Consider the following 25407-nt stretch of genomic DNA (forward strand, 5'->3'; position numbering starts at 1 on the left):
TTTCTTTCTTAGAAGAGTCTGTTGCAAAACTTTGAATATATTTTCGGTCTCAACTGATCTATCAATTTTAAAGTGTCTTTTTCTCATAAAAACATTTTTCAAAATTTGATATTAATTATGGTTTGGGGAAGTGAAATCTGTCAACCAAATAATATATAAGAATAGGCCTGTGAGAAAATAATTGATTTCTCTGATGTATATTTTGTTCTTGTATTGAATGAAATGGTCATTTGATTTGCAAGTTTCCTGAAGAAAGTAGTTTATTTTAGTTGATGTATTTAAGATGCAAGAATGCTGTAGATACATGTGTACAGTGAGTCACCTGAGACAGGTGATGTTATTGTAAAGTCTGTACATTGGTTGGTCAAATGTCAAAAGGCTGCAAAAAATAAATTTACATGAATTTATTATGTATGACTTCTTGTTTTGTCTTGAGCATCTTGACGGAGGGAGGGATCATCTGCGAACAAATATATATTTTCACACACACACACACACACACACACACACACACACACACACAAACACTTGAATATCAGGTTTATTTCACACAGAATACAGATGCTACACAGACTTGTACAATGTCATCATAATGCTGATGTCATTAGAGATAATACTTCTTCATGTTTATAAGACATGTTACAGGTCTTTGGTTGACATTTCCATGGCAAGATAATCATAACAGTGCCAATGATCGCACGTTGTGTTATTTCTTCATGCAGGGTTGTACCAGACACAAAGTATTGCGTCCATTACACATACAAATATTGTGAATGCAAGAAAGTATGGCTGTTTGAATCATAAAAATTGTAGCTTGCATGTTTAATAGACAACTGATAAATCTATTCGGATAAGAAATATACTAAAATTTAGTCATGTCAGTGGTTGACTTTCTTCAGTCTAAGACTGAAATCCCCATCAGTAATCGACTAAGGATTCTGAACAAGCACAATGACAGCAGTGAAATTCTTCCAAATAAATTAAGAATGCTTCATGTTGCCAGCCTGGGACACTAAAAATATCAATGAGACCCCCTAGGACTAAAAATATACTTCTTCACTTTTTATAGGGATATATGTATCTATCCATGATACACAAAAATGATTCCATCTGTCAAGTGTATATTAAAATATATCTGACACATTGTATCATCCCTATCAAAAATTGAGTGGTATATAGAGAGACAGGTTATTTCATGTTCGTAAGACTAGCCACAGTCTTTGGTTTCTTGTGATAATAACCATAACGGGTGATAAAAGTGCTGATGATGCATTACAAGGTCTTTGGTTGCGATGCTTTCACAAACATATATTTGGCTTTGTGGATTTTAGGTAAGTGACACATGGTACTTTCTAGAAATTATTTCTTGCCATTGAATAAATACAAGTCTGTACAATACCACAAGAAAACATAACGATTACAGAGAACATACATACTTGTTAAGACATGTACACCTACACATTACACACTTAATTGCTGCCATATTATCTTACATTTATACAAGCAATGGCCAAAATAACAAATATGAACAATGGTGTCCATGAAATGAGTATAACAGATCAATGAAATATGGCTTGGAAGCTGAAGATAAAATATATATCCACTGACACAAAATATAATAGTAAATAATTTCAGTTTTTATCTGAAAATGGAGCATATTTGGTTTATAAAATCAATATCATTATTGGCAAAAAAATATTAGAGCCTCAGCTTGCCTAAACCATGCAAACTGCAGTAAACAAGATTCTGGGAAGAAATGTGCATAAGAAATAAAAAGGTAACAACTTTACTTTACCATAATTAGTTGTGACTTATTTCAAATGTCAATTCTGAACAATTGAAGAGATAACTAGGACAATGTTGAGCACAGGTTTTGGAGTTTGAGTACATCAAGAGATATATGGTTGTGATCACACTCTCTGCTTGTAAAGTGTTTTCCCTTGTGTCTTCAGCTCCTCTGTATACATTGCAAATTCCTTCTCCATAAGCCTTTTCAGGGCTGCTCGCCGAACCTGAAATAAAAGATAGGATTTCCATCAATTTCAATTACAATGCTAGTTTAGATTGTTCATATCAAAATATATTCCTAATTACATATTCCTATAACACGAAATCTTTGAAATGTTTATGGTATTCTATTACAAAGATGGTTAAGAGAATCATGAAATCCACAAAACATGACTCGATGTAAATAAGTACATCACTATTAACTCCTTACCAATGAGTGGTAGTTACAGTGCTTTGAACTACGTTTATAATGAACACGCTTACAACGAACTGACAGATATGTAAAACTGCTTTTAGGCCCTGTCTATTTGCTGTATATATACTGTACATATGCTCATAACGAACCAAAATTAGTGGTCCCTTTGAGTCCGTTATAATTGTAGTTTACTGCAGGGGTCCGGAAAATTTAAAATCCCAATCGGACATTTGCATTTAGGCCACGCCCCCTTCAAATAGCGTATTTAGGATGACTTTTCACACACATTACAAGTTGTTACATATTCATAATATGATGAATTATGAATTGTTTCAATTTAAATTGTTTAATTCACCGGGCAATTAATAACAAATAAAATCATTTTAGATGTACATGAAAAACATATGTTTGTTTCTGTTATACTAACGATCTGTTAACGTAGTGAACAGTCTAATTAATATTCATGAGTTATATTCATGAGTCTGCTCAAGTGTACGCGTTGTAACATTTGGATCGAGACTATTATCCCATATTTGGTTATCACGTGACCTCATGGGAAAAGAATTTTTTAAACTGAAGATTATTCAAAAACAAGACAGATAATATAATCACAAATACTAAAATAACGTTCATAGCAATAGTTATTTGAATACTTTTTTCATCTTTACTTAATTATTGACCATAAAAAAAACTGATATCAATACTTTTTAAAATGTCCGGACAGAAAAATTTAAATGTCCGGTAAGCAATATTTTAAACCGGACATTTGAGATTCCCAATCGGACATGTCCAGCGCATATGACGGTTTCCGGACCCCTGGTTTTCTGTATACTGATAATAGAAAATGAATGGAACAAAAGGCAAGATGCCCCTGATTCACTTCTAGACCAGTCAATAGAGATATACTGATGATGGTTTGGACCTATTGTTGCTCTTGGCTTCTTTATTTATAAATGTACAGTTTTGACAACAACTCAAAATTTTAATCACTTTAAACATTACATTCACAACAGGTATATCATTGAAAGAAATATTTCTCATAGTAAAAGTCAACAAGCTTAGTTCTATACCAAGTGGATGTTTTACCATGAACCAGCTAATGTAGATATGTCTACTTCTGGAACTCATTGATCTTTATTTGCTATGTACAATAGTTCTTGCTAACTTATGTTTACTATATTAAGAGATAGCACAGAAAGTGAGTGGATGTGTGTGTGTGTGAAGGAGTGTCTATGTCAATGTCCCACATAAAAACAATCTGAGTCCATGATATCTACACCTCCAGTATCAATCGTTCTGTTAGTATCAACATGCATAACAATTGCTCCTGGAACTCATTCAATAACCTTGCTAAAGTTGTCTGTATATCTGTGTTAACTTGGCCCATCAGGCCCAATCTGTAACAGGGACTCGGAAATAAAACAGCAATTTAAAAAATGCTTCTAGACCAGTTTCAAGGTAATGTTTTCAAACACCCCAAAACTATGCCCAAAACTGGACATAACAATCCACATTTTCTTGTGCATATTACATATCTTTCACAGCAAGCATAGCAGTGTAGAATGGGTATATTACAATTTTATGTTTAAGGAGGATCAAATCAACAATAACATTTTCCAAAATTCCAAACTTTCCAAACAAGGTTCACGGGGAAAAAAACAGTTCAAAGGTATTTGTATTTTTCATTTATTTCCATCTTCGATAAATTAGAGAAACTTACCGAATTAAAGTAATTATTCACTTTTAAATAATAACTGATCAAATGCATTGGATAATAGTCTATGGCCGCTGCAAATCTCTTATAAAGAGAACAAAGCATTATCAGAAGTATTACAGTCGGTAACAGTTATTCTTTAAAAAAAAGCAAACAACTTCATGATAATATGAATTATAAAATATTAAGCAAGATAAATTCATAATTTTTATTTCAACCAACACAAGCTAATTAGCAAGACTAGTTAAAATCTATAAACCATAATATCAGAAAACTGTGTCCTTTATCTTTCTTAAAACATTAAGAAGCTTCATTCTCCTGGCTAAACATGACTCACTTACCAAATCATGCTTATCAAGGCTAAACACACAATATTGTTTTGGGTCACCATAGCAATCAGAAACACACACTCACATGAAAGCATTTTATTTCTACTTTGCCTGACAGCAACTTGCTGTCATATTGACAGCCTTAATCCTGTTTCCTATGTGTTTGACTGCCACAAGAGGTGTATGTATTCCCAGACTCTAGAAGCTGTATCATGTTCACATTTTACCTTTTCCAACTCGTCAACTCGATCCAATTACTGGTTTATCAATAATGTAGAAAGAAACACACTAAAAAAGTGGTGAGGGGAATGGATAGACATCATTGAGCTTTCTATGCAGAGCAACAACAATCTCTACTGGGACAAGTGTTTCCCATGGAGACAACCGGGTGTCCTTGACTCTAGCCAGTCACGCTGCAGCCGTTACACAGACAGTACAACACGAGTCGGCTAGTCATACAAACAGGCCAGATTACACTTCACAATCCCAATGGTCTTCAAACCTGATTTTGAAAGTATGTCGTGTAAAAACCCCACCATGGGCTTGGTGTCAAGAATTGACACAGATTTCTGGAAAAGGAGGCGTGCATTTTGTGATTTGGCAAATTCGTTTGTTTTAGGTAAGGTTGTAATTTTGTTGAAAGCTTATCACAAATTGAGCCTGTTATTGTGTAAATATATGTTTACACTTTGTCTTCCAAATAACCTATAAAAATTACAAATTTATAAAGTGAGTGAGTATTGTTTTAGGCCACTTTTAGCAATATTCCAGCAATATCATGGCGGGGGACACCAGAAATGGGCTTCACAAATTGTACCCATGTGGGGAATCGAACCTGGGTCTTCGGCATGAGGAGCAAATGATTTAACCACTAGGCTATCCACTGCCTCCCAATTTATATACTCAGTACACTTCTGAATCTGAACATATATATGTTTGTAGAAAACACTGTCTAATGAAAGTAATAATCTACTCTCCAATCCACAAAGCATTGCATTTGAAAGATATACAATATACATTTCTTGTCGTTGTTCAAAGTATATTCTACATTATTTATTTACATTCGACCGTTGTCACACATGACTGGTCGACTAGTTTTTTCAGCCCTCAATCTAACCCAAAAGTAGTTTTTGTTCTGTGTTTGGGCCTTTAATCTATTGTACAAGCCACCTGAGCCAATAGCACACTCCAGCACAGTGATGACTTGGCAATACACCACTGACACACGCAAATTTGCATATCACGTAAGCAGACCTTTTTCTGGTTTGTAAATAAACTGCTTCTGAATTCATAGCAGTCGTGCCTAGAGGAGTGAGTGAGTTGGGTTTAACGCCACTTTTAACAATATTCCAGTTATATCGCGGCGTGTAAGCTTAATGTGGGAGGAAAGCCCGAAGTGATGCAGGTCTCAGATGTTTACCACTTCGGGTATGGTGCTGACAAACCTAGAAACATAATCGGAACGAACCGGGATTCAAACACACAATCATAGGTTTCTGGTGTGCCCAAGGGACGCAACTCTGCACAGTGAATCGCGGCGCCTTAGACGACTGGGACACTCGTGCCCCCTCCCGCCCTAGAGGAAGCCTTTTAGTTTGATTTACATATTTTTTTCATAATTATCGACATATGCTAGTACCGGAAAAAGTTTTTCACATTTTAGGATCTTTTCTCAGTGAAAGTTAATGTTGTTTATCTAAATCTGTAGATTTTTCAAAACTGAACTACATGAAAAACATGCAATTTGTGGAATGAACTAAGACGATTCTTCACATGCCAATGGCCTGTGGCAGAGGTAGTAGGTTGACCACAAGCAACTCTTGGAAAGAGAGTGAATAACAAAAATATGTAAGTGTTGGCAAGGAACCAACAACACAAGCACATGTCTATTTGGCCAGTTGTTTTGTCAAGCCCTTTGAGAAAAATTTTCTCAACGTGCAATAGACTGTGATAATGATATCGGTGAAAATGCACAAATTCAGTGATGTGTGTCATATCTGGCGAGTGAGGGAGTGAGTTTGGCTTAACGCTGCTTTGAACAGCATTCCAGTTATATCACGGCGTGTCAGCTTGATGTGGAAAGAAAGCCCGAAATGATGCAGGTCTCAGACGTTTACCACTTGTGAAACCCACGAGCACGGGTACGGTGCTGACAAACCTAGAAACATAATCGGAGCTACCTGGGATTCAAACCCACAATCATCATGATCATAGGTTTCTGGTGTGCCCAAGGAATGAAGGTGGAACACAGTGAGTGAGAAAGTGGTGAAGTAAGTGAGTGAGTGAGTGAGTGAGTGAATGCTGTTTAACGCCACATTCAGCAAAACCAGCTACATCATGGCCAGACACAAATTGAGCCGATGGACCAGACCTACAAGCAGTTGATCCACACCACAAGGGTATGAATACGACAATCCAATCTTTTGCTCTAGCCTACAGGTGCAAGAACGTGTGAGTTTTTTACCTGAGCAATTACCTGAGGGAAAGACTGAAAAGGTACTAGTAAAAAAAAAAAGAGGGAAAAATAGTTTATTACATTATTATGAGACATACTAATCATCATATGTTATATATTCTAAAGTCCAAAGTCTGATATTCATGTTATCCAGTGAAAACAGTCTGGCACAGATTCTGCCACACCTGACATGGCATTCGTCACCACTCTCCCCTTTCTGTGACCTGCAAGAAGACTCGTCCCCCTGTCAATGAATGATATGTGCGAAAATACGACAAACCAATCAGAATGCACATATGATTTCAAGTTCTTCATCAAAGAATCCCTCAGAAATAATTTTTGATTTTACATGTCTTGCATGTAAAAATATACCCAAGACACAGTGACATGTTTTCAATCATACTGTATATTTCCGCATGTCCCGATGTGCTTTAAATTGCATTTGAAATATATATGATACATGGGGAAATATATGTGACCTATTAATCAATGAGTTGACAATTGTTTCAGGTATGCCCGTTTGCGCTGACGGAACCCGGATGCAAAAATGGCCACAAGTCTCTATTCGGCTTGTCCCAGAATAACACGAGTTGGTCACGAATGCTAACATGGCCAAGGGACGCAACTTTGCCCAGCAAATTGCAATGCCCTAAATGAGTGGGTCACTCATACCCCTTTAAACATATGACATATAGCACATGTATTACTTAGTAGGATCAATCAAAAACTGATTTGGGAAATTAAAATGAGCTTTTCTTTTCTCAGGTTATATCAATATAAAAATAAAGTCACACACATTGACTAAAATATACACAGGCATTGCATCATGAATTGCATAATTCAGAAAGGACATATGATATATACTTGTAGACTAAGGCCCCGTTTACACAACCACGTTCACTTATATAAGTGAATATACTAACGTAAGTATATATACTCACATAAGTAAAAGTGGTTGTGTAAACGCATTTGCTTACATAAGCAAATATACTCCAGGAGTAATTTACTTCACCTCAAGAGGTCGTGCAAAAGTATATTTACTTATAAGCAAATATACTCCTGGAGTATATATGCTTATGTGAGTAACATTTGGACGTATAAACAGGGCTTAACACTTTTACCTTTAGCATGTTTAGGGCCATGGCAACTCTGTAGCATACATATACATATATCAGTTTTGCAGCCTTGTGAAAACGGAAATGACTTCCTCAGCCTGTTCAGTCCTACACAAGCCTACAGAAAAGTTACAACATAATTTTGTTCATACTCTTCATATTTCATGTTTCATATAGTTTACCAATTTCTGTAATTCAGTTTACAGTAAACATGGTAAACAAGGAGATTGACATATGATATTTCAACAAGCTTGAGGTCACCTGATTAGTGATTCATGTTTACAGCCATTTGACCAGTGGACCATTTGGTAAACAATCATAGTTAATTCATCCGCCTGAGAGTAAACAACCAATAATGGATCAAAATCTGTTGAAATTCATCAGCCTGTGTCTAATGTGTCTCAGTGTGAAGCAGACAGCATGAAGAGCCTCTATCATGCCCCTGTCACTATTACTGGGTACTAATACCGGTACAAACAAATTTTGAAGCAATGCAAAATACACTGGCCAGTTATGGATATCTTTCTTCTTACATTCAAATCATTCTCAACATTTAACCTAGGAGTGCAAAACTTTTCTCCCTTGCTCCTATCCAGAGTCTTTATGTGACATTTTTGGAAGTTGTAGTAAGAACGAGGACAGAGTTGACCTGGATTTCAACTTCTGTTTATATATACAACATGATATATAACCTTGTCCTTCTCAGTCGTTGATGAAAATTTGTGTTTGAAAAAAAAGACATGGGTCAGATTGACACTATGGGGGTCGTTGTTGGAACAGATACTACAAAAATGTACCCCAGGTTAATACCTTCCTGTATACACAAATGAACCCGAGCATGGCAAACTACCGTATTTTCTTGAGTATAGTGCGCACTTTTTTCCAAAAATCACAGCTGTGTAGAAGGGGGTGCGCATTATACATGAATTAATGAGTTTTGATGTTTTTCCCCCATGGGAAAGACATTACCGTGAGCACGAAACACCGGAAATACCATGTTAACAAATTCATACTGAAGTTCGCAAATTATTCATGTAATTACACTGTCTGGCTATAAAAAGTGTTCTTTGTATATCTGGACTTATGTTTGTAACTCATTTCATTAATTTTATTCAAAATTCCTTTTAATATTGTTTTAATTAATTTCGGCGAAATCCTTTGTGAAGCAACCGGAAGATCGCACAACTCACCGTTATTAACAGCAACCACGGTCAGATTACCGCTATTGATGCCTTGAAATGAACTTTAGTTGACAGAGAATGGATACATATATCATAAATGCCATACTTTGATTCATTAAAAGTCATATTTGTTTTAGTTGGACGATTCTATGTCAACACGTAATTCTCGCGATCATGTGCACGGGAGCCTTGACGGTGACTGGTCAGACTGGTTCCATGTAAAAACCAATACCAGCAATAGCGATCAGCTGCTTCGCTTAGGGTTATTATTATTTTAAATGTTTAGTAAAAGCTGTCTCTAAATTAACAAGATATTGGAATATATTATTCCTGATAAAAAAATAGTTTCAGATACAACTTTTGCCAATCCTTGCATTAAAATACTGTAAAGTTATATCATTGGGTGTGCCTTGACCGAATCACCGGTAGATTCCAAGAAAACATGTGTACAGCTGATTGCTGTGTCCGGCTTAGTTTACGAGAAAATACACAAGGTAATCTTAATCCCTGGATATAAAACAATGCCTAGCTGAACAAAAAATACAATTTTGTAGAATTTTCCTATTCGGAATATTCTATAAGTAATACGTTACCACTGTTATACCGAGGCTGTTGTCTCCCAAAACTGCTGCTATAGCGAAATCTACCACAGAGATCTCAATTACCTCATGCAGCACGTGCGTAGCCACCTAGCTGCCATGTGACACCCTTCACTCTTGTCTCTTGCGAGAGCAAGTGCTCGGGGGACGGACGGGCGGGCAGCAGCCCAGTGGTAATGTATTACTTATAGAATATTCCGAATAGGAAAATTCTACAAATTACATTAAGTAATACGTTACCACTGTTATACCGAGGCTGACTACCACAGTAGGCGGTGGGGAGCACCTACAACCCGAATCCTGACTGCTAGCGTTCCTTCCGACCAGCGGAAGTAAACACCAAGGCGGAAGCACTCGATGCGCATGCACCTAGCTAGGCGTTACCCTATAGGAATACCAAAGCACTGTCAAGCGCATACCGTAAGGCTCAATCGTCATTGGCAAAACGATTGGTGACTCCAAACGGCCCCACTGGATAGGTATTTCATCGCCGCAGCAGATGAGAACACTGTATCCGCGTGAGCTTAATCTTAGATCAGGTTAAACAGTCGAAAAGAGGGAAATTAATTTCCTTCAGACCGTATATCCCAGAGCAAGCCTACTTAAAGTATGCATTAGGCGCGTGACCTAATTCCAGTATTCGTAAGCATGTATCACAAGGTTGGAATACACGACAGACAATTAAATGAATAATTGTCAAAATACAAATAAGGATAAAACACACAAAAAGCCGCCTCACCTGTGGTGTGAGTGCGCTGGTTTGCAGGACCCCCACTCCTGTACCCACGGCGTGGGAACATTGGAGACGACCCAGATTGACCACCGTGCAAGGACTGACGACTGCGGAGTTTGGAATTGCGCTGGACACACCCCCTAGATGACCGCTTGTGCCGCGATCAGCGGCCCAAGACGGTGCACCCCCTCCACGTCTTCATCAGAAACCTTTCTGAGGTAATGATTGGCAAAAACCGAGTCAGAACGCCAGTAACAACCTCGTAATATTCTGTGAACAGAGATATTCGAGTGTAGGGCAAATGTTGCCGCTAGCGCCCTGATCTCGTGCGGGTTTGACCCCGCTACCGGTAACCCCCGAGACCGGTACGCCAGATTGATGACAGAACAAAGCCACAACGCAATCGAGTTGCGAGTTATGTCAACCGTGCGATTAGGGTTACACGATATGAACAGACGGTCACGCCCTTGTCTACGTTCATTCGAAGCCTTAAGATAATACTTAAGGGCCCTAACCGGACACAGCGCTCTGTCCTCAGTATCAGCAGGATGTAAGATTTCTTTGAGGGATCTTACAGTGAATTCTCTCTCCGTTTGCCCGACTCTCTGATTCTTGGCGACGAAGCCCATGAGCAGGCCCAGGCGGACCGCTCCTTCGTCACCCCTATCGAATCGTACCTTGGCGACATCGAGTGCATGAATTTCGGATACACATGCCGCCGTGGCAAAGGAGAGGAGAAATGCTGTTTTCCAAGTCACATGCCGGAACGAAGCACTATGCAAGGGTTCATACGGAGCTTCCGTAAGTGATTGCAACACTAGGGAAAGATCCCAGGCCGGTGCCCGAAGGCGGCCCTTCTTAAGATCGTGCTGTTTGAAACCCTTGATAATACCCCGTATCACCGGCTCTTTGGAGAGACTGGTACCCACAGCAACGTCCCGTACCGTAGCAACGGACGAAACATAGTTGGCAATGGAACCCCCGGAGAGTTTCCGGGTCTCTCGCAAGTGAGACATGAAACGAGCAATTTCCTGCACAGATACCTTATCTGGCCAATGAATGTGATGTTTACAACACCACTTCGTGAAAATAACCCAACGTGCATTATACACCTTCTGGGTAGAATCACGATGCATACTAACGTATGCCCGAGACGCCCGGCGAGAAAAACCTTTACTCCTCAGACGCTCGGTGACAACATCCACGCGTGCAGATTGAACTGCCCTGCGTTTGGATGAAGCTGACGGGTGTGAGGGTGGATCAAGAGATCCGGTCTCACAGGCAGTGGGAGTGGCGACTGCGTGACCTGGGTCAGCAAGTCGGGGTACCACGATCTGTTCGGCCACATGGGCGCGATCAGTAACATTCGACAGCGAACTCCTCGAAGCCGGCTTAGAATGTGTGGTATCAACGCTGTCGGCGGGTAAGCATAAGCGTCCACGCCCGTCCAGTCTAACGCGAGAGCATCGTGATCGATGGCCCTCGGGTCCGGGACTGGTGATACAAACAACGGGAGTTGATTGTTGAACCGTGTTGCGAACAGGTCGACCATCGGACGACCCAAACGTTCGCACAGCCACTGAAACACTACTGGGTTCAGCATCCACTCTGTGGGGCTCGGATCCTGAGGCCTCGATAGAGCATCGGCCAGTACGTTCCGCACACCTGGGATGTGACGGGCGCGTATCTGGCACGGGACACTGTCCACCAGAGCGTAAAACTCGAACGTGAGATCGAGTAGCGAGTGACTGTGGGTTCCCCCCAGTTTGTTCACATAGGACACTACGGTCGTGTTGTCGGTCGCCAGCATGAGCCGGGCGTCGACAAGACGATGCTTCCAGTGATTGACTGCGTTGATCACTGCCTTGAACTCGAGACAATTGATGTGAAGACCTAGTTCGTCTACGCACCACAACCCCGAGCTCACCTCCCCCTCTAGATGGGCGCCCCAGCCCACTAGAGAGGCGTCTGTATACAGGTTCAACGTGGCCCGGTAGGGCCGCATAGAGACTCCTGATAAGACATTGTAAAGGAGCGTCCACCACTCCAGATGCGGTCGGAGCCGATCCGGGAGGGCGACGGTCGCACTGTTCACCTCCATTGCTAACAACTGGATTAAAAACCGTTGCAGCGGGCGGAGTTGGAGACGACCCCGTTCGGTGCAGTCCTGGGCTGATACAAGTAGCCCTAACAGCTGTTCCCAAAAGTGAACAGTGTGTTGCACCGCTAAGACTTTGGCAATCATCGCCTGAATTTTGTGCCACCGGTCTGGGGGGACAAATAGACGATGGGACACCGTGTTGAACCGACCTCCGATGAACTGCAAGTTCTGAGAAGGGGTTAACTCGCTCTTGGGGAGATTGACAATCCACCCCAATTGCTCCAAGAGCCGACGTGCGAAAACGAGATGGCGTGACAGGGTGTCCGTCATTCGATTTGCTACTAGCGAGTCGTCCAGGTACGCGAAGTACCGGACACCCCTCCGGTGGAGGAACCCCACTATGGGGGTGGTTAACCGGGTGAACAGCCAGGGAGCGGATGAAAGACCGAATGGGAGTACAACCCACTCGTAGTGCCTGCCTTGAAAGACAAACCTGAGATACTTGTGATGATCCGAGTGAATCCAAACATGCAGATAAGCATCCTTCAGGTCGATCGAAGCTAGCCAGTCGGCCGGCATGATCAGTGCTTTCAGGTCCGTCAAGCTCAACATTCTGAACTTGGGCGGCTTGCGCAGGTAGAACTCGTTGAACGATTTCAAGTTGTGAATCATTCTGAGTTCGGCACTGTCCTTCTTGGGAACGAGAAATATCCTGGAGTAAAACCCCGGTGTTATTTCTGGTAGAGCTAACTCCCGAACTGCCCTCTTCTCCACCAACCTGCCGATGGCATCGGTGAGGAAGGGAAGATCGGTTTCCGAATAGAAACCTGCCGACGGGGCAACGGTGAGCGGCGGATTCGCTTTGAGATCGAGCCGATAGCCGTACCGAATCGTGTTGACCACCCACGGGTCGTCGAACACTTGTTCCCAATTCTCCCAATAAGTCTGGAGTCTGGCTCCCACTGGGGAAAGAGAGGGGGGCCGGACGGGCTGCGGCAGGCGCAACTGTCCAGGGCCAAGTGACTCGGGTTCGCCTACGGGCCAACCGAAGTTGGCGCTGTCGGCATACGAACCCCTCCAATGAGAGTCACCTGGATGGGCCCCTGCCGTCCTTAGACGACTTGGGCTTTCCCCAGTTCCCCTTCTTCCCGCGAAAGGGCTGCTGAGAACCCTTACCGGAGCCCTCAGAGCGGGGCTTCTTCCCGGAGGAAGAAGGACCCGACCCCTTAGGCCTGCCGGACGCAGCATCCTGGGGCGCGCTCCGCTTCGGAGCGGCACCCAGGCGCCTATGCAAGGACCCCACAAGATCCAGTGTGTGCCGAGAGGCATCGGCAGACACAGCGGCCTGTTGTTCCTTCAGAACCCCAGGGATCTTGTTATTAAACAGGGTCCGAGCAGACCAAGGCTGCGAAAGGAGCACCTCCTGATTGGCAGCGTCCAACCCTGAAGCAGCCAGATACGACTGGCGCCGAAGAAAATGGCACGTGCCGGAAACAAAGGCCGAAGCCCCGTCAACGTACTCCAGGGAAGCATTCAAACCGAGCAAGCAGTTGTAAATGCGCTGGTCTCGGTCCGTAGGAGAACCTTCGACCAGACTGGCCGCTGCAGCCAGGTATGTGTCTCCGTGAGACAATGCCAGCATGGAGTGTCGAGCGAGGGTGTCCAGCTGTTGCAAGGTACCTTGTGGTACCGTGGCAACCGGTGGGGCACGGACCCCCAAATGCTCCACATGGGCTTCCGCAGAAGGACCAGCCTCGGGAAAGGCAAGGTCATGTACTGGGAAAGACCCTTTTCTCCACGACGGGGGAGGTAACGGGAGACCCCGACCGGAGGCAGCCGTGAAGGCCTTCTCCAAAGAAGGCTTAATCCCGCGGACGTCTCGTCGTATACCTCGGAGGAACCCACGGAACCGTGGATTCCTCGCGGTATCGGCAGGGGCTTTGGCATGTCCTCAAAGAGGTCATACACCATGGCCACGCGGTCCTTAACCGATAGCGGAAGCAACGGTTCGGGGGAAGGACCGGTAACCACGGCAGCCGCCGCCGTACCGGTGGACCCCGCGTCCGAACCCGCGGCCACCGAAGAGGCCGGGGACGGAACAGCCAGCCGCCTATCTTGCGATAAGGCCGCCATCTTGGAGTCCACAAGTTTCGACAACAATGCGGCGACGGAATCCCCAGACAGCCCGAGGGCCGCAAGGGGATCCGCCGCAGCCGAGGAGGTGGTACCCGCACGGGGACCCCGACCGGACGAACCGGCCACCACAGGGGTGGAGACGGACTGTACGTACAGCCGGTATCGCTCAAACTCCGCAGGCCCCAGACCTTCGCACAGGGTGCACCGGGTGTCCCCGCAAGGAACCCTGCACCGCGGGCAACGATCGTGGGGATCCCGGGACGACAAAAACTTTCTGCACACCCCACACAAGCAGGGGTAGAGGGGGTGGATACTGGGGACATATCCATGTCAGACATTGATTGTTTGCTATAAACAAAAAACAAAACATGGTAACAACGCACGCACCACAATGATTCACAAACGAGCATTTTCACAAGAAAATAAACGAGCAATGTGAACATATAACATACACATATAACTTTTATTAAAGAAATAAGTTATGTTAACCCCCAAAACATACAAGAACAGGGGAAACGTAAAACACAACGTGCATACGCGAACCCCGCAAGTATATAGAAAAAAGGGCGGGAAAAATTTTCCGTTTGGCGGGAAAATTATAACCAAGCGTAGCTACCGCAACGCCCCATAAAAGCACAGTTTATTAGAGAATAAACTATAATAAATATCACCAAATCTTCAAGGAACGCTGCAGCAGGAGAAACACGTCTTGCTTTGCAGACGAAGGAGACAAGAGTGAAGGGTGTCACATGGCAGCTAGGTGGCTACGCACGTGCTGCATGAGGTAATTGAGATCTCTGTGGTAGATTTCGCTATAGCAGCAGCTGTGGGAGACAACAGCCTCGGTATAACAGTGGTAACGTATTACTTAATGTAATTAAACGGTAAATAAACATGTCTGGTGATTTTTTATCTCAAATTTCGAATGTGTACTGACGAAGTTTCTCATCAACCGTTCGTTTGCCAGACTTCGCTGAAGGGATATGATGTAACAATTTTCTGCGCATAATATTCAAATTTCTTTTTTTCCAAAATATTGAACCCGCTAGAAGGGTGTGCGCATTACACATGAGTGCGCACTATACTCAAGAAAATATGGTATGTAGAGTACTGTCTATTATCACAATGCACGAAACGAAAGTTTGGCTGTCACATTAACTCATGTTAACTTATCCCCTACAATCCTGACTTCAGTGCCATTACAATTGCTACGCTAGAACACATTTGTGTATACAGAAAGGTACCTAGTAGGGCTGGGAGGGGTAACTCGGGACGTGTTACTCAGGGCAGGTGGCTACTGAGTAGGAACCAGGTACCCACAGGACTACCCCGACCCGTGGTTAATCATGTGATATATTGTTTAATGACACAAATTATCTAGAACTCTATGGTTACACTATAAGGGACTAATGTTTGCATTCCTTCTGACCTTATATGTTTGATTAAAGATAAAACTTCAGTCAACTTCAGTTTATGCATGACCAGATCGTTTTTTATTTGTGTATCTAAATACATTTTGCCAGGGCTACGGTCAAACTATTCCCAGTCGGACATTTGGACCTATCTCTCTGGTTAGGGTCAGGTAATAGGGTAGTGGGTACTCGGGTAGTAAATTTGGACTCATCCCAGCCCTAGGGTACATTTTCACATACAGAATTCAGTGCGTACAACTTCACAATCAAACTGTTCCAGCACAATTTATCATTATTACTGGCTGAATTTTTTTTCTGAAAATCCGAAAGTTGCATATCGAAGAAGCTGTGTTTACAAGGATTTGAAATTGTTAGAATCTTACTCAATGATGGAAATACTGGATTGATGAAGAATGTGTAAATGTGTAATTATTTGCAGATCAAAGAAAAGGAAAAAGCATTTTGAATTGCTATTGTTATTTGTAAAAGAATTTTTCTCCAAAATTGGTCATAGACACCTATAATTGATAACTGCATCAATCTGAAATTATTACTACACAATTACAGATCCGGGTTTTGGAAAGGGGGTGAGAGTTCACACCATTTTCTGTCACAACCATATTCTGTAATTTTAGCCACCTATCTGAAGCCCGAGTCTAGTCAAATTTGGTTTGGTCTAGTAAGCTCAGCAAATAATAGTCTATATAATAACACTAATTTTGACTGAAAACGGTGTTGAGAGAGATTCTGACTGGTAATCTCAAAACAGACTGCCCAGACTTGTTTCCTTGCATGAGCATCCCTTAGTTGCTCCTGAGACTTACCGCTATAGCTGCCCTGGTGGCCATGCGTAGCTCCCCTTGTATCCGCTTTGTGTTCTCCTGGTGCTTCCTGAAGTTGCTCTTCTCCTCAAGGTCCTGGTTCCACAGGGCTCGCTCGTTGATCTGCTTCTCACTGTTCACAACATGCAGGGTATTAAAACTAGCCTGAGTAGAATGATGCAACCGTTACCCAACACACACTATCAGCAAAACTTTAACCAACACACACTTTCAACTGAACAAATATTCCAAATAAATTGGTTAGAAAGTATGGGAAAGTGTTCTAGACAGATTTACACACTTACCTGTTAGGCATAATAGATTACCAATCTGACCCTAATTAAATGTGTTTGAATGCCCCCAACAACTGGTTTTTTTTCAGTGGCACTCACTGTTCATTACAAAACAAAGTGCATACATGAAACTATATTCCAAACACAGTATCTATAACATAAATAACTTTACAGTAGTTCTCAAACACATGGTTGCATGTTGATGTTTTCAAGAAAGAAAGCCTACCTCCCTACAAGAAAACAGCGTCATCACTATCCCCCATCATGGGGCACATTAGAATTTTTTTGTTCATGTAGTAGTGAATAAAACGATGAGAAAGAGACCTATAAACATGATAAAGCCTTAACATTTGCTTTAGGGGAGTTGGATGCACTTGGGACGGCTTTATCTCATCAGAAAAAATTATTAAATGTGAAATTAATACACACAAAAGGCCCCTTTTCTGGAAAAAAATAACTCAGTCTTGATAAGTGTTTCTTAGATAAGCTAACTTCAGTTGTTTCTGAGAAAACTTATTTAAGATTGTGACCAGTAACATCAGTGCAGTGCATAAAATTTCACTTTTCTAACTTGAATAGTTTTTGAGTAAATTTGTCTACATTGAGAAGCAGGCGGAAGAATGGACGGATTCCATTACTATATCCCACTTTGTGGCGGGGGATAATTAAGTGTAATCACAAACATACCAATATATTCCTAGGCATAAAGATCAGGTTTTACATAAGAGATGAGGTGAGGTGAAATTGGGTTTAACGTTGCGTCCAAGATTATTGCACATATATAGCGATGTGCATGCACATGTGTGCGTGGCTGCTTGTACTAGTCCGGACTGATGCCGATTTATAGTGCTAGCCCACTGAGATACCATGCCGCAGTGTAATATGAATATCCTACTCAGACACATTATACTGACTCCGAGCTGACCAGTCCTTGTTTTAGCCCCTTAATGCCGAGCACCAGACAGGGTAACAACAAGTACCATTTTTTAACGTCTTTTGGTATGACGCGGCCGGGGATCAAACCCCGGAACTTCCACTCTCCGGGCAGACGCTCTACCACTAGACCATGGCGGTGGTCTCATAAGAGATGAAGATTAGTCTAAATAGGGATAAAGCTCTTGGAGAGAAATTTGTCACAATGCTAGTGGTAAAGTATAATTATTATTACCAGGGATTTCAGTTTTTGTAACCTGTCACACTATTACAGCTATTTGATGGCAGCCTGTAAATAATCGAGTCTATACCAGACACTGTGATTGATATTATGAGCAATGATCCACTATCAGCAACCAATCTGGAATCCAGGCTTATTATTAATCATATGAATACATAGGTTTTTACACCTAGCTAACCTTCAGATTCTATCAGTGTTCTAGAACTAATGATAAGCATGTGATGTGTATTTCCCATCCAATTCACAATTATTCTATAATAATTTCTATTGAAGTCAGTTATCAGTCATTCCCCAAGACTGCACAGGGCAGTGGCACAAGTCACCATGGTAATTTACAGGGTAGGGTGTACTTGACTCTTATCACAGCATATCCCCACCACTAGACATGCTAGACACTGGTCATGCTGGCAGGATACAAATAACTTCATATAAGGGAATAAGAGCTCAGAAGTGTTTCCTTAAGCCAATTGCATTTCTAAAGTACTTAATCAACAAATCAGGCTTACATTTCATGACATTGAATTGGAATCTATTGAACCAAAAACAATGAAGTCACTCAGAATAGGGTAGTTTAGGACTAGAATCTGACACTTTCACACTTCAATCTTATGAACAATTCATTCTTTCTATTGCTTTTATCCACAACCATGACAAGTTAATTCATTGTCATCCGTCACTATTGAATCTGTCAAGCATGTCACTTAAATCAAATTGTTTCATTTTTTATTGCTATTTTTTAACGCTAAAATGTGGTCCTGCAAAATCCACTTTTTGCACTTCAAGCATATGCAGGGTTTGTCTGATAGAGGCAACTCAGTACATTAGAATCAAGTTTACTTTTATTGACATGTAAACTACTAAAGAATTTAAATAAACAATTTCAATCCTTCCTCCATAGCCATGTCATGTGGTTTGTGTCTCAGCTTGAACAGTGTTAGAAATTAAGGGGGATTTGGGAGTCCTTGAAGTTTTCTGCAATAGTATTTGAATCTAGGCCCTAAACTTGGATATTTAACATTAGGATTAGGTCAAGACCACTTTGATTTTAAATCCTAAATTCATTCACTGTTAAACAATAGACCTCTGTCCACTGTTGAATCGACTTGTATCTATCCCACAAAGTGTCAGTATGCAATAGGGCGGTTATGATGCACTCGTGTATTCAGTGAATCAAACTGTATTTATTCATGAATTGAATCGTTATTCGTGACCAGTAGAATCGAAATTAATGAATATGCAGTCATCTGAATTAACATACCCTGTACCTAAAAATATTCATAAGAACATATTATATGCAAATATTTCTTCAAAGACAACACTCTCATATTCATAATATTTAATTTGACAGTAATGTGGTCACTGGTCATTGTCACATTTGGGCAGATACTGGTACCTGATACATGGTATATAGAATGTCAATAATCATAAAACCATGTCAAAAAATTTATCTTGCTTTTGTTTCACTGAATATACAAATAATACATCAACTGCCGACTTGTTATCGTTTTTGTGAATTAATACTCGTATTCGTTACCCTATATTCGTGATACAAATCATATTCGCCTCATAGTCATAAGTGTATTCGTTGCAGCCCCTGTATGCAACCCATTACCTGATTACCACAGCTGAGAGACATGATCTGAGGATAGTGTCTAGCAGCAAGGTACTCCCAGGCTTTGTATTAGATAGATGTCTGTGACTTGAGCCAGCAGTCTAAAGACTCAGTCCAGCAAGTTTCCCTCTAACTCGTCTCAGCTAACTATAAACACTCCGTATTCTAACTCTATAGGGGCGGCCGGGTAGCCTAGTGGATAAAGCGTTCGCTCGTCATGCCGAAGACCCGGGTTCGATTCCTGACATGGGTACAATGTGTGAAGCCCATTTCTGGTGTCCCCCGCCGTGATATTGCTGGAATATTGCTAAAAGCGGCGTAAAACCATACTCGGTCAGTCAGTCAGTCTAATTCTATAACCTTCTGAATATGATCCACATAGAATGCAACATAAGGTAAGTAGACTAAAAGAGTTCATCTCTACAGACAGTGACAACTGAAGTGTCACATGACAGAGAAATGTTTTTTTCCCCATATGTACTTACAGTCTTATTTGAGAAGTTTTTTCTGCAATCTCTTCATCCATCTGAAATGAAAAACAATCTCATTAATGTTCTCATACACAAGTATCCATCAAAATATTTGCATAAAAAAAGGCACTTGCACACTTGCTCAAGGCAATCTACCCATCCATGTGCATCATTCGGACAGATACACATTTCCATTTAAAACTTGCATACCGGTATGTTATCTGTGCAAGTCCTGTGAAAAATAACCGTATAATTTCTGTATTTTTTCAAGCATTTGTGCTGGAATGTATGTGATACAGGCAATAAACTGCCTTTATAACACATGAGATGCATAACAAAAAATAACTCCAAACAAGATATCCAAAGATATTTAGTTCAGCCTTATAAACTTAAAAATTGTTGACATTGTTCAGTGAAACATGTATGTGTAAAAACAAGCTATTTCTGATATTTCCTTGGATGTTTTTTTATTGGAAGGAGTACAGACTGATGAAAATATATTGTCAAATCAGGGAACACATATGATGAGGAGTATTTTGGATGAAAATCATGTCAAATATGCAGGATTCCTGCATCATGTGAAACCTGGTCCTGAATAAAACCACACAAAACATCAAATATTTTCCTTCAGGCTGAGTTATTCTCATAATTCTTGACTCAGTTCAGAGACCATATATGGTCTCTGCTCAGTTCAAGTATACATTGTTAATAATCCTGAAATTGTCTATAAAACTGCATATTGTATCTTCGGATTACAAAAAATTATTTAGATTTTTTTTTAAAAAATAAAAAATCATGACACATTCAAGTTCATAAGGAAAAACATCAAGTCGAAAATGTTGAGGCTCGAAATCGTTGCTTTGGGCATTATTTGAAAAACATATCTTTTCCACCACATCAATTAACTTTTGTCTACAAACCCTAATCCTTGCACGTTGTTGTTTATAGGCTGCACTGATTCGTGGAGGTGGTCCCTCAAATCTCCTTGTTGTTGCAATACTCATTTTGACTTTGTGGTTCCAATTCTCAAATATTTTCAGTGATGTACAAATCCGTGCAGCTGAAGAGCTTGTGGTTGCTATCGAATTGCAGATGTGATGCATCCGCTCTATCAAAATAGTTCCAAGACATATCACTTTGGTTTGTTTCAAAAGGTGGTGTAGGATAGCTATTAAGCTTTACAATAACATCATATTGATTACTGTTTGGACATCCAATTGCATGTAAACGTGCACATTTAGCTCCTTGTCGTCGCAATCAATGCGCGGAATGATACAGATCGTAACTGAGGTAAACAATATGGCGGAAGATGAGCATGTGCTTTTGTTTTCATTTTTGAGACTTGATCCAGGCATTTTATTCGATATATGACACGAACACCAGGACTATTATTTTCAATTAATTTGAAATTTGTAAATACACAATTATATCACACATAACATAATACACGTAAGAATAATTTCTCAACTGGTTCAAATGCTTTGCATGCGCTGTTGATCATACGCTTTAAGCGTATTTCAATAGACAGGAGCCCAGTGCAACCAAGTATTTAGAGTTGCTTCCCTTACATCCAGAAAAATCACTCTGTTGTAATGGTCAAAGTAGTGAAATTGTTCTTTTGTACTAGTTTTCTCTGTGGGAAATTATTCCCGTGAAACAGTTTTTACTTGGAAGTTCTTTTACACGATACATTTACACCGGAAATATTTGTTCAGAATGGAGCTAATTCCTAGTGGAACTGATCTTGGTTGACATAATCCAAATACTATAATTAAAAGCAAACTTATCCACAATTAATTTTACTACAATTGTTTTTAGAAAACTACTATGGGTGGGGTGAGGTCAGGTTTAACGTCGCGTTAAAAATGACTGCACTCATTATATCGACATGTGCCTGTGTCTGTCCCGATTTATGTTAACACTGAGAAGAAATGCCGCTGTTAAATATTGATAGCCCATTCATTCGCAATATACTCCGAGCTGACCAGTCCTTTTTTCAGGATCGCTGACTTGGTTGATGCAAGTCATCGTATCCCAATTGCGTGGATCGATACACATGATGTCAATGACTGGATTGTCTGGCCCAGACTCGATTATTTACAGACCGCCGTCATACAGCTGGAATATTGCTGAGTGCGGCGTTAAACAAGAATCAAACAAAACACTGCTAGTTGACGTGAAACTATGCGGGATTTGTATTAAATAACGAATATACTATTCATTAACATGAATAACATTGGCTTTATATAGTAAGATCGCATACATACATTTCTATACCCAAAATATTTAAAAAGAAAATTCCACGTATATGTACTGCTACTGGCTATATCGCATACTATTCATGTCCAAAATATACCATGCGACATGCTAACCAATGTCGTTATGATCAGATCTTTTACTGCGACATGCATGCCCTAGAGTGACATGAACCAGTCTACCAGCATGCGTTCATGGACCCTATTAGTAGTTTGTTTGTTTGTTGATTAACGCCGCACTCAGCAATATTCCAGCTATATGACGGCGGTCTGTAAATAATCGAGTCTGGACCAGACAATCCGGTGATTAATATCATGAGCATCGATCCACGCAATTGGGACCGATGACATGCATCAACCAAGTCAGCGAGCCTGACCACCCGACCGCCTTTTACGACAAGCAAGTCGCCTTTTATGGCAAGCATGGGTTGCTGAAGACCTATTCTACCCCGGAATCTTCACGGGTCCTATCAGTAGTGTGATCACCACTATGCCTGAACGTGTTAAGGCAATGTTACAGACCCAATCACTCTACACAATAATATACACCGTAGCTGAATAAAGCTATATAAACAGGAAGTCGGCTGTGACTATGAAGCAGGGCGTTATACATCCTGTCAGAATTACAATAATATGTTTCTTTTCAAATATGACAATTGCCATTTTATGAGATGAATTCGAGTAGATCACACATTATGCATGGTTCAAACTTCATGGCCTTCGGAACGTGACATAAGTTCTTATAAATATAGTGACACCAATCATCATACGACTTTAGTTGTTCATGTTTCAATTTTATCTTCAGGGAGAAGACAATGTCAGACTTCTCCCTGATCAGAACATATCTTTGTTATTATAGAGAATAAACGTAGCTAATATACACCATTGTTTATATACCTAAAACCACAGTCTATTTACTTCTGTATGTATATATTAGATTTTATCTTAAATTCTATCTTGACTGTGTCGTTTCTAAAGGTATATGATGATCAAAATCAAGATCAAAGAAATACATTGTCTTATCTTTTCCACACTCACCTTTTTCAGAGTAAGCACTGCCATGGCTGTCTTAATCTAAATTTGAGTTATTACAAGACGTTGAGTCAATGGGTTAACGCCGTTCTGTCATATTCTAGTAATCGAGTCATCTTGAAACAAAGCCCGTCTCGGTTTCATCCGTGGAGTGCGAGAAGCAGTCATGCACTGTGTCACAGATTATCGTTATTGTCTTGAGTTGTGTCCATTTTACTTATTTTCACATTCCCTTATTTCCAACATGGAGCTACTTGCGTCTCCAAAACTCATGCACTCACGAAAGCAAGAAGGACGGCTTGAAATACATATCAACGCTTATCTAACCTCAAGTGCGCATAACTTTTTCTAATGGCAGTAGGCAGCATATACAAGGCATTACGTTGAATTTATACCCTTCGAAATAACCTTGCAAAACCGTCAAAGTTAGTTGTAGAAACAATATCAACTTACATTTGAACCGAAGATCATGCCGGCCGCCATTTTGAATTTCAGACACTGCCAAATTCAGTGTATGAATATTCGCCGAACCCTTGTCTAGTGTAATTTACATTGCTATTGGGATTGTTGTCGGTTGTCAACGCGGGTGTATAGGGGCGTTGGCATTCAATTTTTGTTATCAATGAATTATTACACGTGTCTGATGTTCATAAGAGTCGCCCTGCACGAGCACGTTCGTGTATTGTTTATTCACAATGGACAGTTATGACACTTATACCCACTACATGTTTGCCGTGCTACTATCTAAACAATGGGCAAATTGAGAGTAAGCTGTATAATACAGGCGCTGCTCCAAGCCGTGTGATTTCTGCTACATGTCTTTGTTGAAGGGGACATACCGGTTTTGTCGATTACAATTTACATATACTAGACGAGAGGAGAAAGCTTGTTGCCTAATGAGGTGAAAATTTACTATAGAATATGTATGTAAATGGGCGTCGATTCACCTGTAATAAATATACGGAAAGAAAGTGGTGGGACCACACGAGGTGTATAGCGATATACATGTAAATAAGCCTACAATACTATGAAATATATGGCTGTTTTTCAAATCTCGTCGCCTTTACAATTGAATTTGATAAATGAATATCAACTACATGTTTTAGCACTCTGTCTGATTATAGAAGTGCATGCGTCTTTCGCCTGACAGACTTTAGTAGAAATGTGCTGATCAACGCATAGAAATTACATGGAGGGAAATCACCTTGTAATAAGGAGTGAGTGAGTTTGGTTTAACGCCGCTTTTAACAGCAATATCCAATCATACACGGCGCGTTAGCTCAAAGTGGGAGGAAAGCCCGATGTGATGCAGGTCTCAGACGTTTACAACCAAGGTGACACCAACGAGCACAGGTATTGTGCTGACAAACCTAGACACATTATCGGGGCGACCCGGGATTCGAACCCACAATCATATGTTTCTGGCGTGCCCAATGGACGCAACTATGCACAGCAAACCTTGCTATTGCCGATAAAACTTTATGTACTTCATGGAAAACTTTACCTTTAGTTAACGTGTCTCCGTACTCTCCCATCCAGGCGGTTCGGAGTGAGCTTTTTATTTTAATGTAACATCGGTAACATGTAAAATATAGGAATTGGAACATATTTTACATATTTTGGTTTAGTAGCATTGCAAAATAACTACAGTTTTATTACAGATTTAATGTAAAATGTATAAAAACACATAATCAGTCTGCTGCTGAATTATTAACTAATACGAACTGGCAATAGATCACGACCAATCTCACTGTACCGTTCACCTACATGTT

General features: G+C 40.9%; 1 protein-coding gene across 2 annotated transcripts; it reads right to left on the bottom strand.

The window, feature by feature from the left end:
- Positions 1-542: 542 nt before the first annotated feature.
- Positions 543-24159, bottom strand: LOC139465379 (cilia- and flagella-associated protein 141-like). 2 transcript variants are annotated; one of them, XM_071247095.1, is made up of 4 exons: positions 24089-24159; positions 20364-20404; positions 16803-16932; positions 543-2012 (listed from the first exon to the last, which is right to left on the bottom strand). In XM_071247095.1, the coding sequence occupies exons 1-4, from the start codon at positions 24116-24118 to the stop codon at positions 1911-1913; spliced, it is 303 nt and encodes a 100-aa protein (XP_071103196.1). In that variant the 5' UTR covers positions 24119-24159; the 3' UTR covers positions 543-1910. The 2 variants fall into 2 exon arrangements, with proteins under 2 accessions (XP_071103196.1, XP_071103190.1); XM_071247089.1 differs by lacking the exon at positions 24089-24159 and adding an exon at positions 21269-21397.
- Between the last annotated feature and the right edge of the window lie 1248 nt (positions 24160-25407).

Source organism: Haliotis cracherodii, unplaced genomic scaffold (assembly GCF_022045235.1).
Source record: "Haliotis cracherodii isolate W230 unplaced genomic scaffold, xgHalCrac1.p SCAF_1, whole genome shotgun sequence".
Classification (NCBI taxonomy): domain Eukaryota; kingdom Metazoa; phylum Mollusca; class Gastropoda; order Lepetellida; family Haliotidae; genus Haliotis; species Haliotis cracherodii.

Coding starts and splice junctions, on each gene's coding strand:
- LOC139465379 (XM_071247089.1), bottom strand. CDS start 21,352: ATGAGTATTGCAACAACAAGGAGATTTGAGGGACCACCTCCACGAATC. Junction 16,933..20,363: donor AAAACTTCTCAAATAAGACT/GTAAGTACATAT, acceptor TGTTGTGAACAG/TGAGAAGCAGATCAACGAGC. Junction 2,013..16,802: donor CCACCAGGGCAGCTATAGCG/GTAAGTCTCAGG, acceptor CTTTTATTTCAG/GTTCGGCGAGCAGCCCTGAA.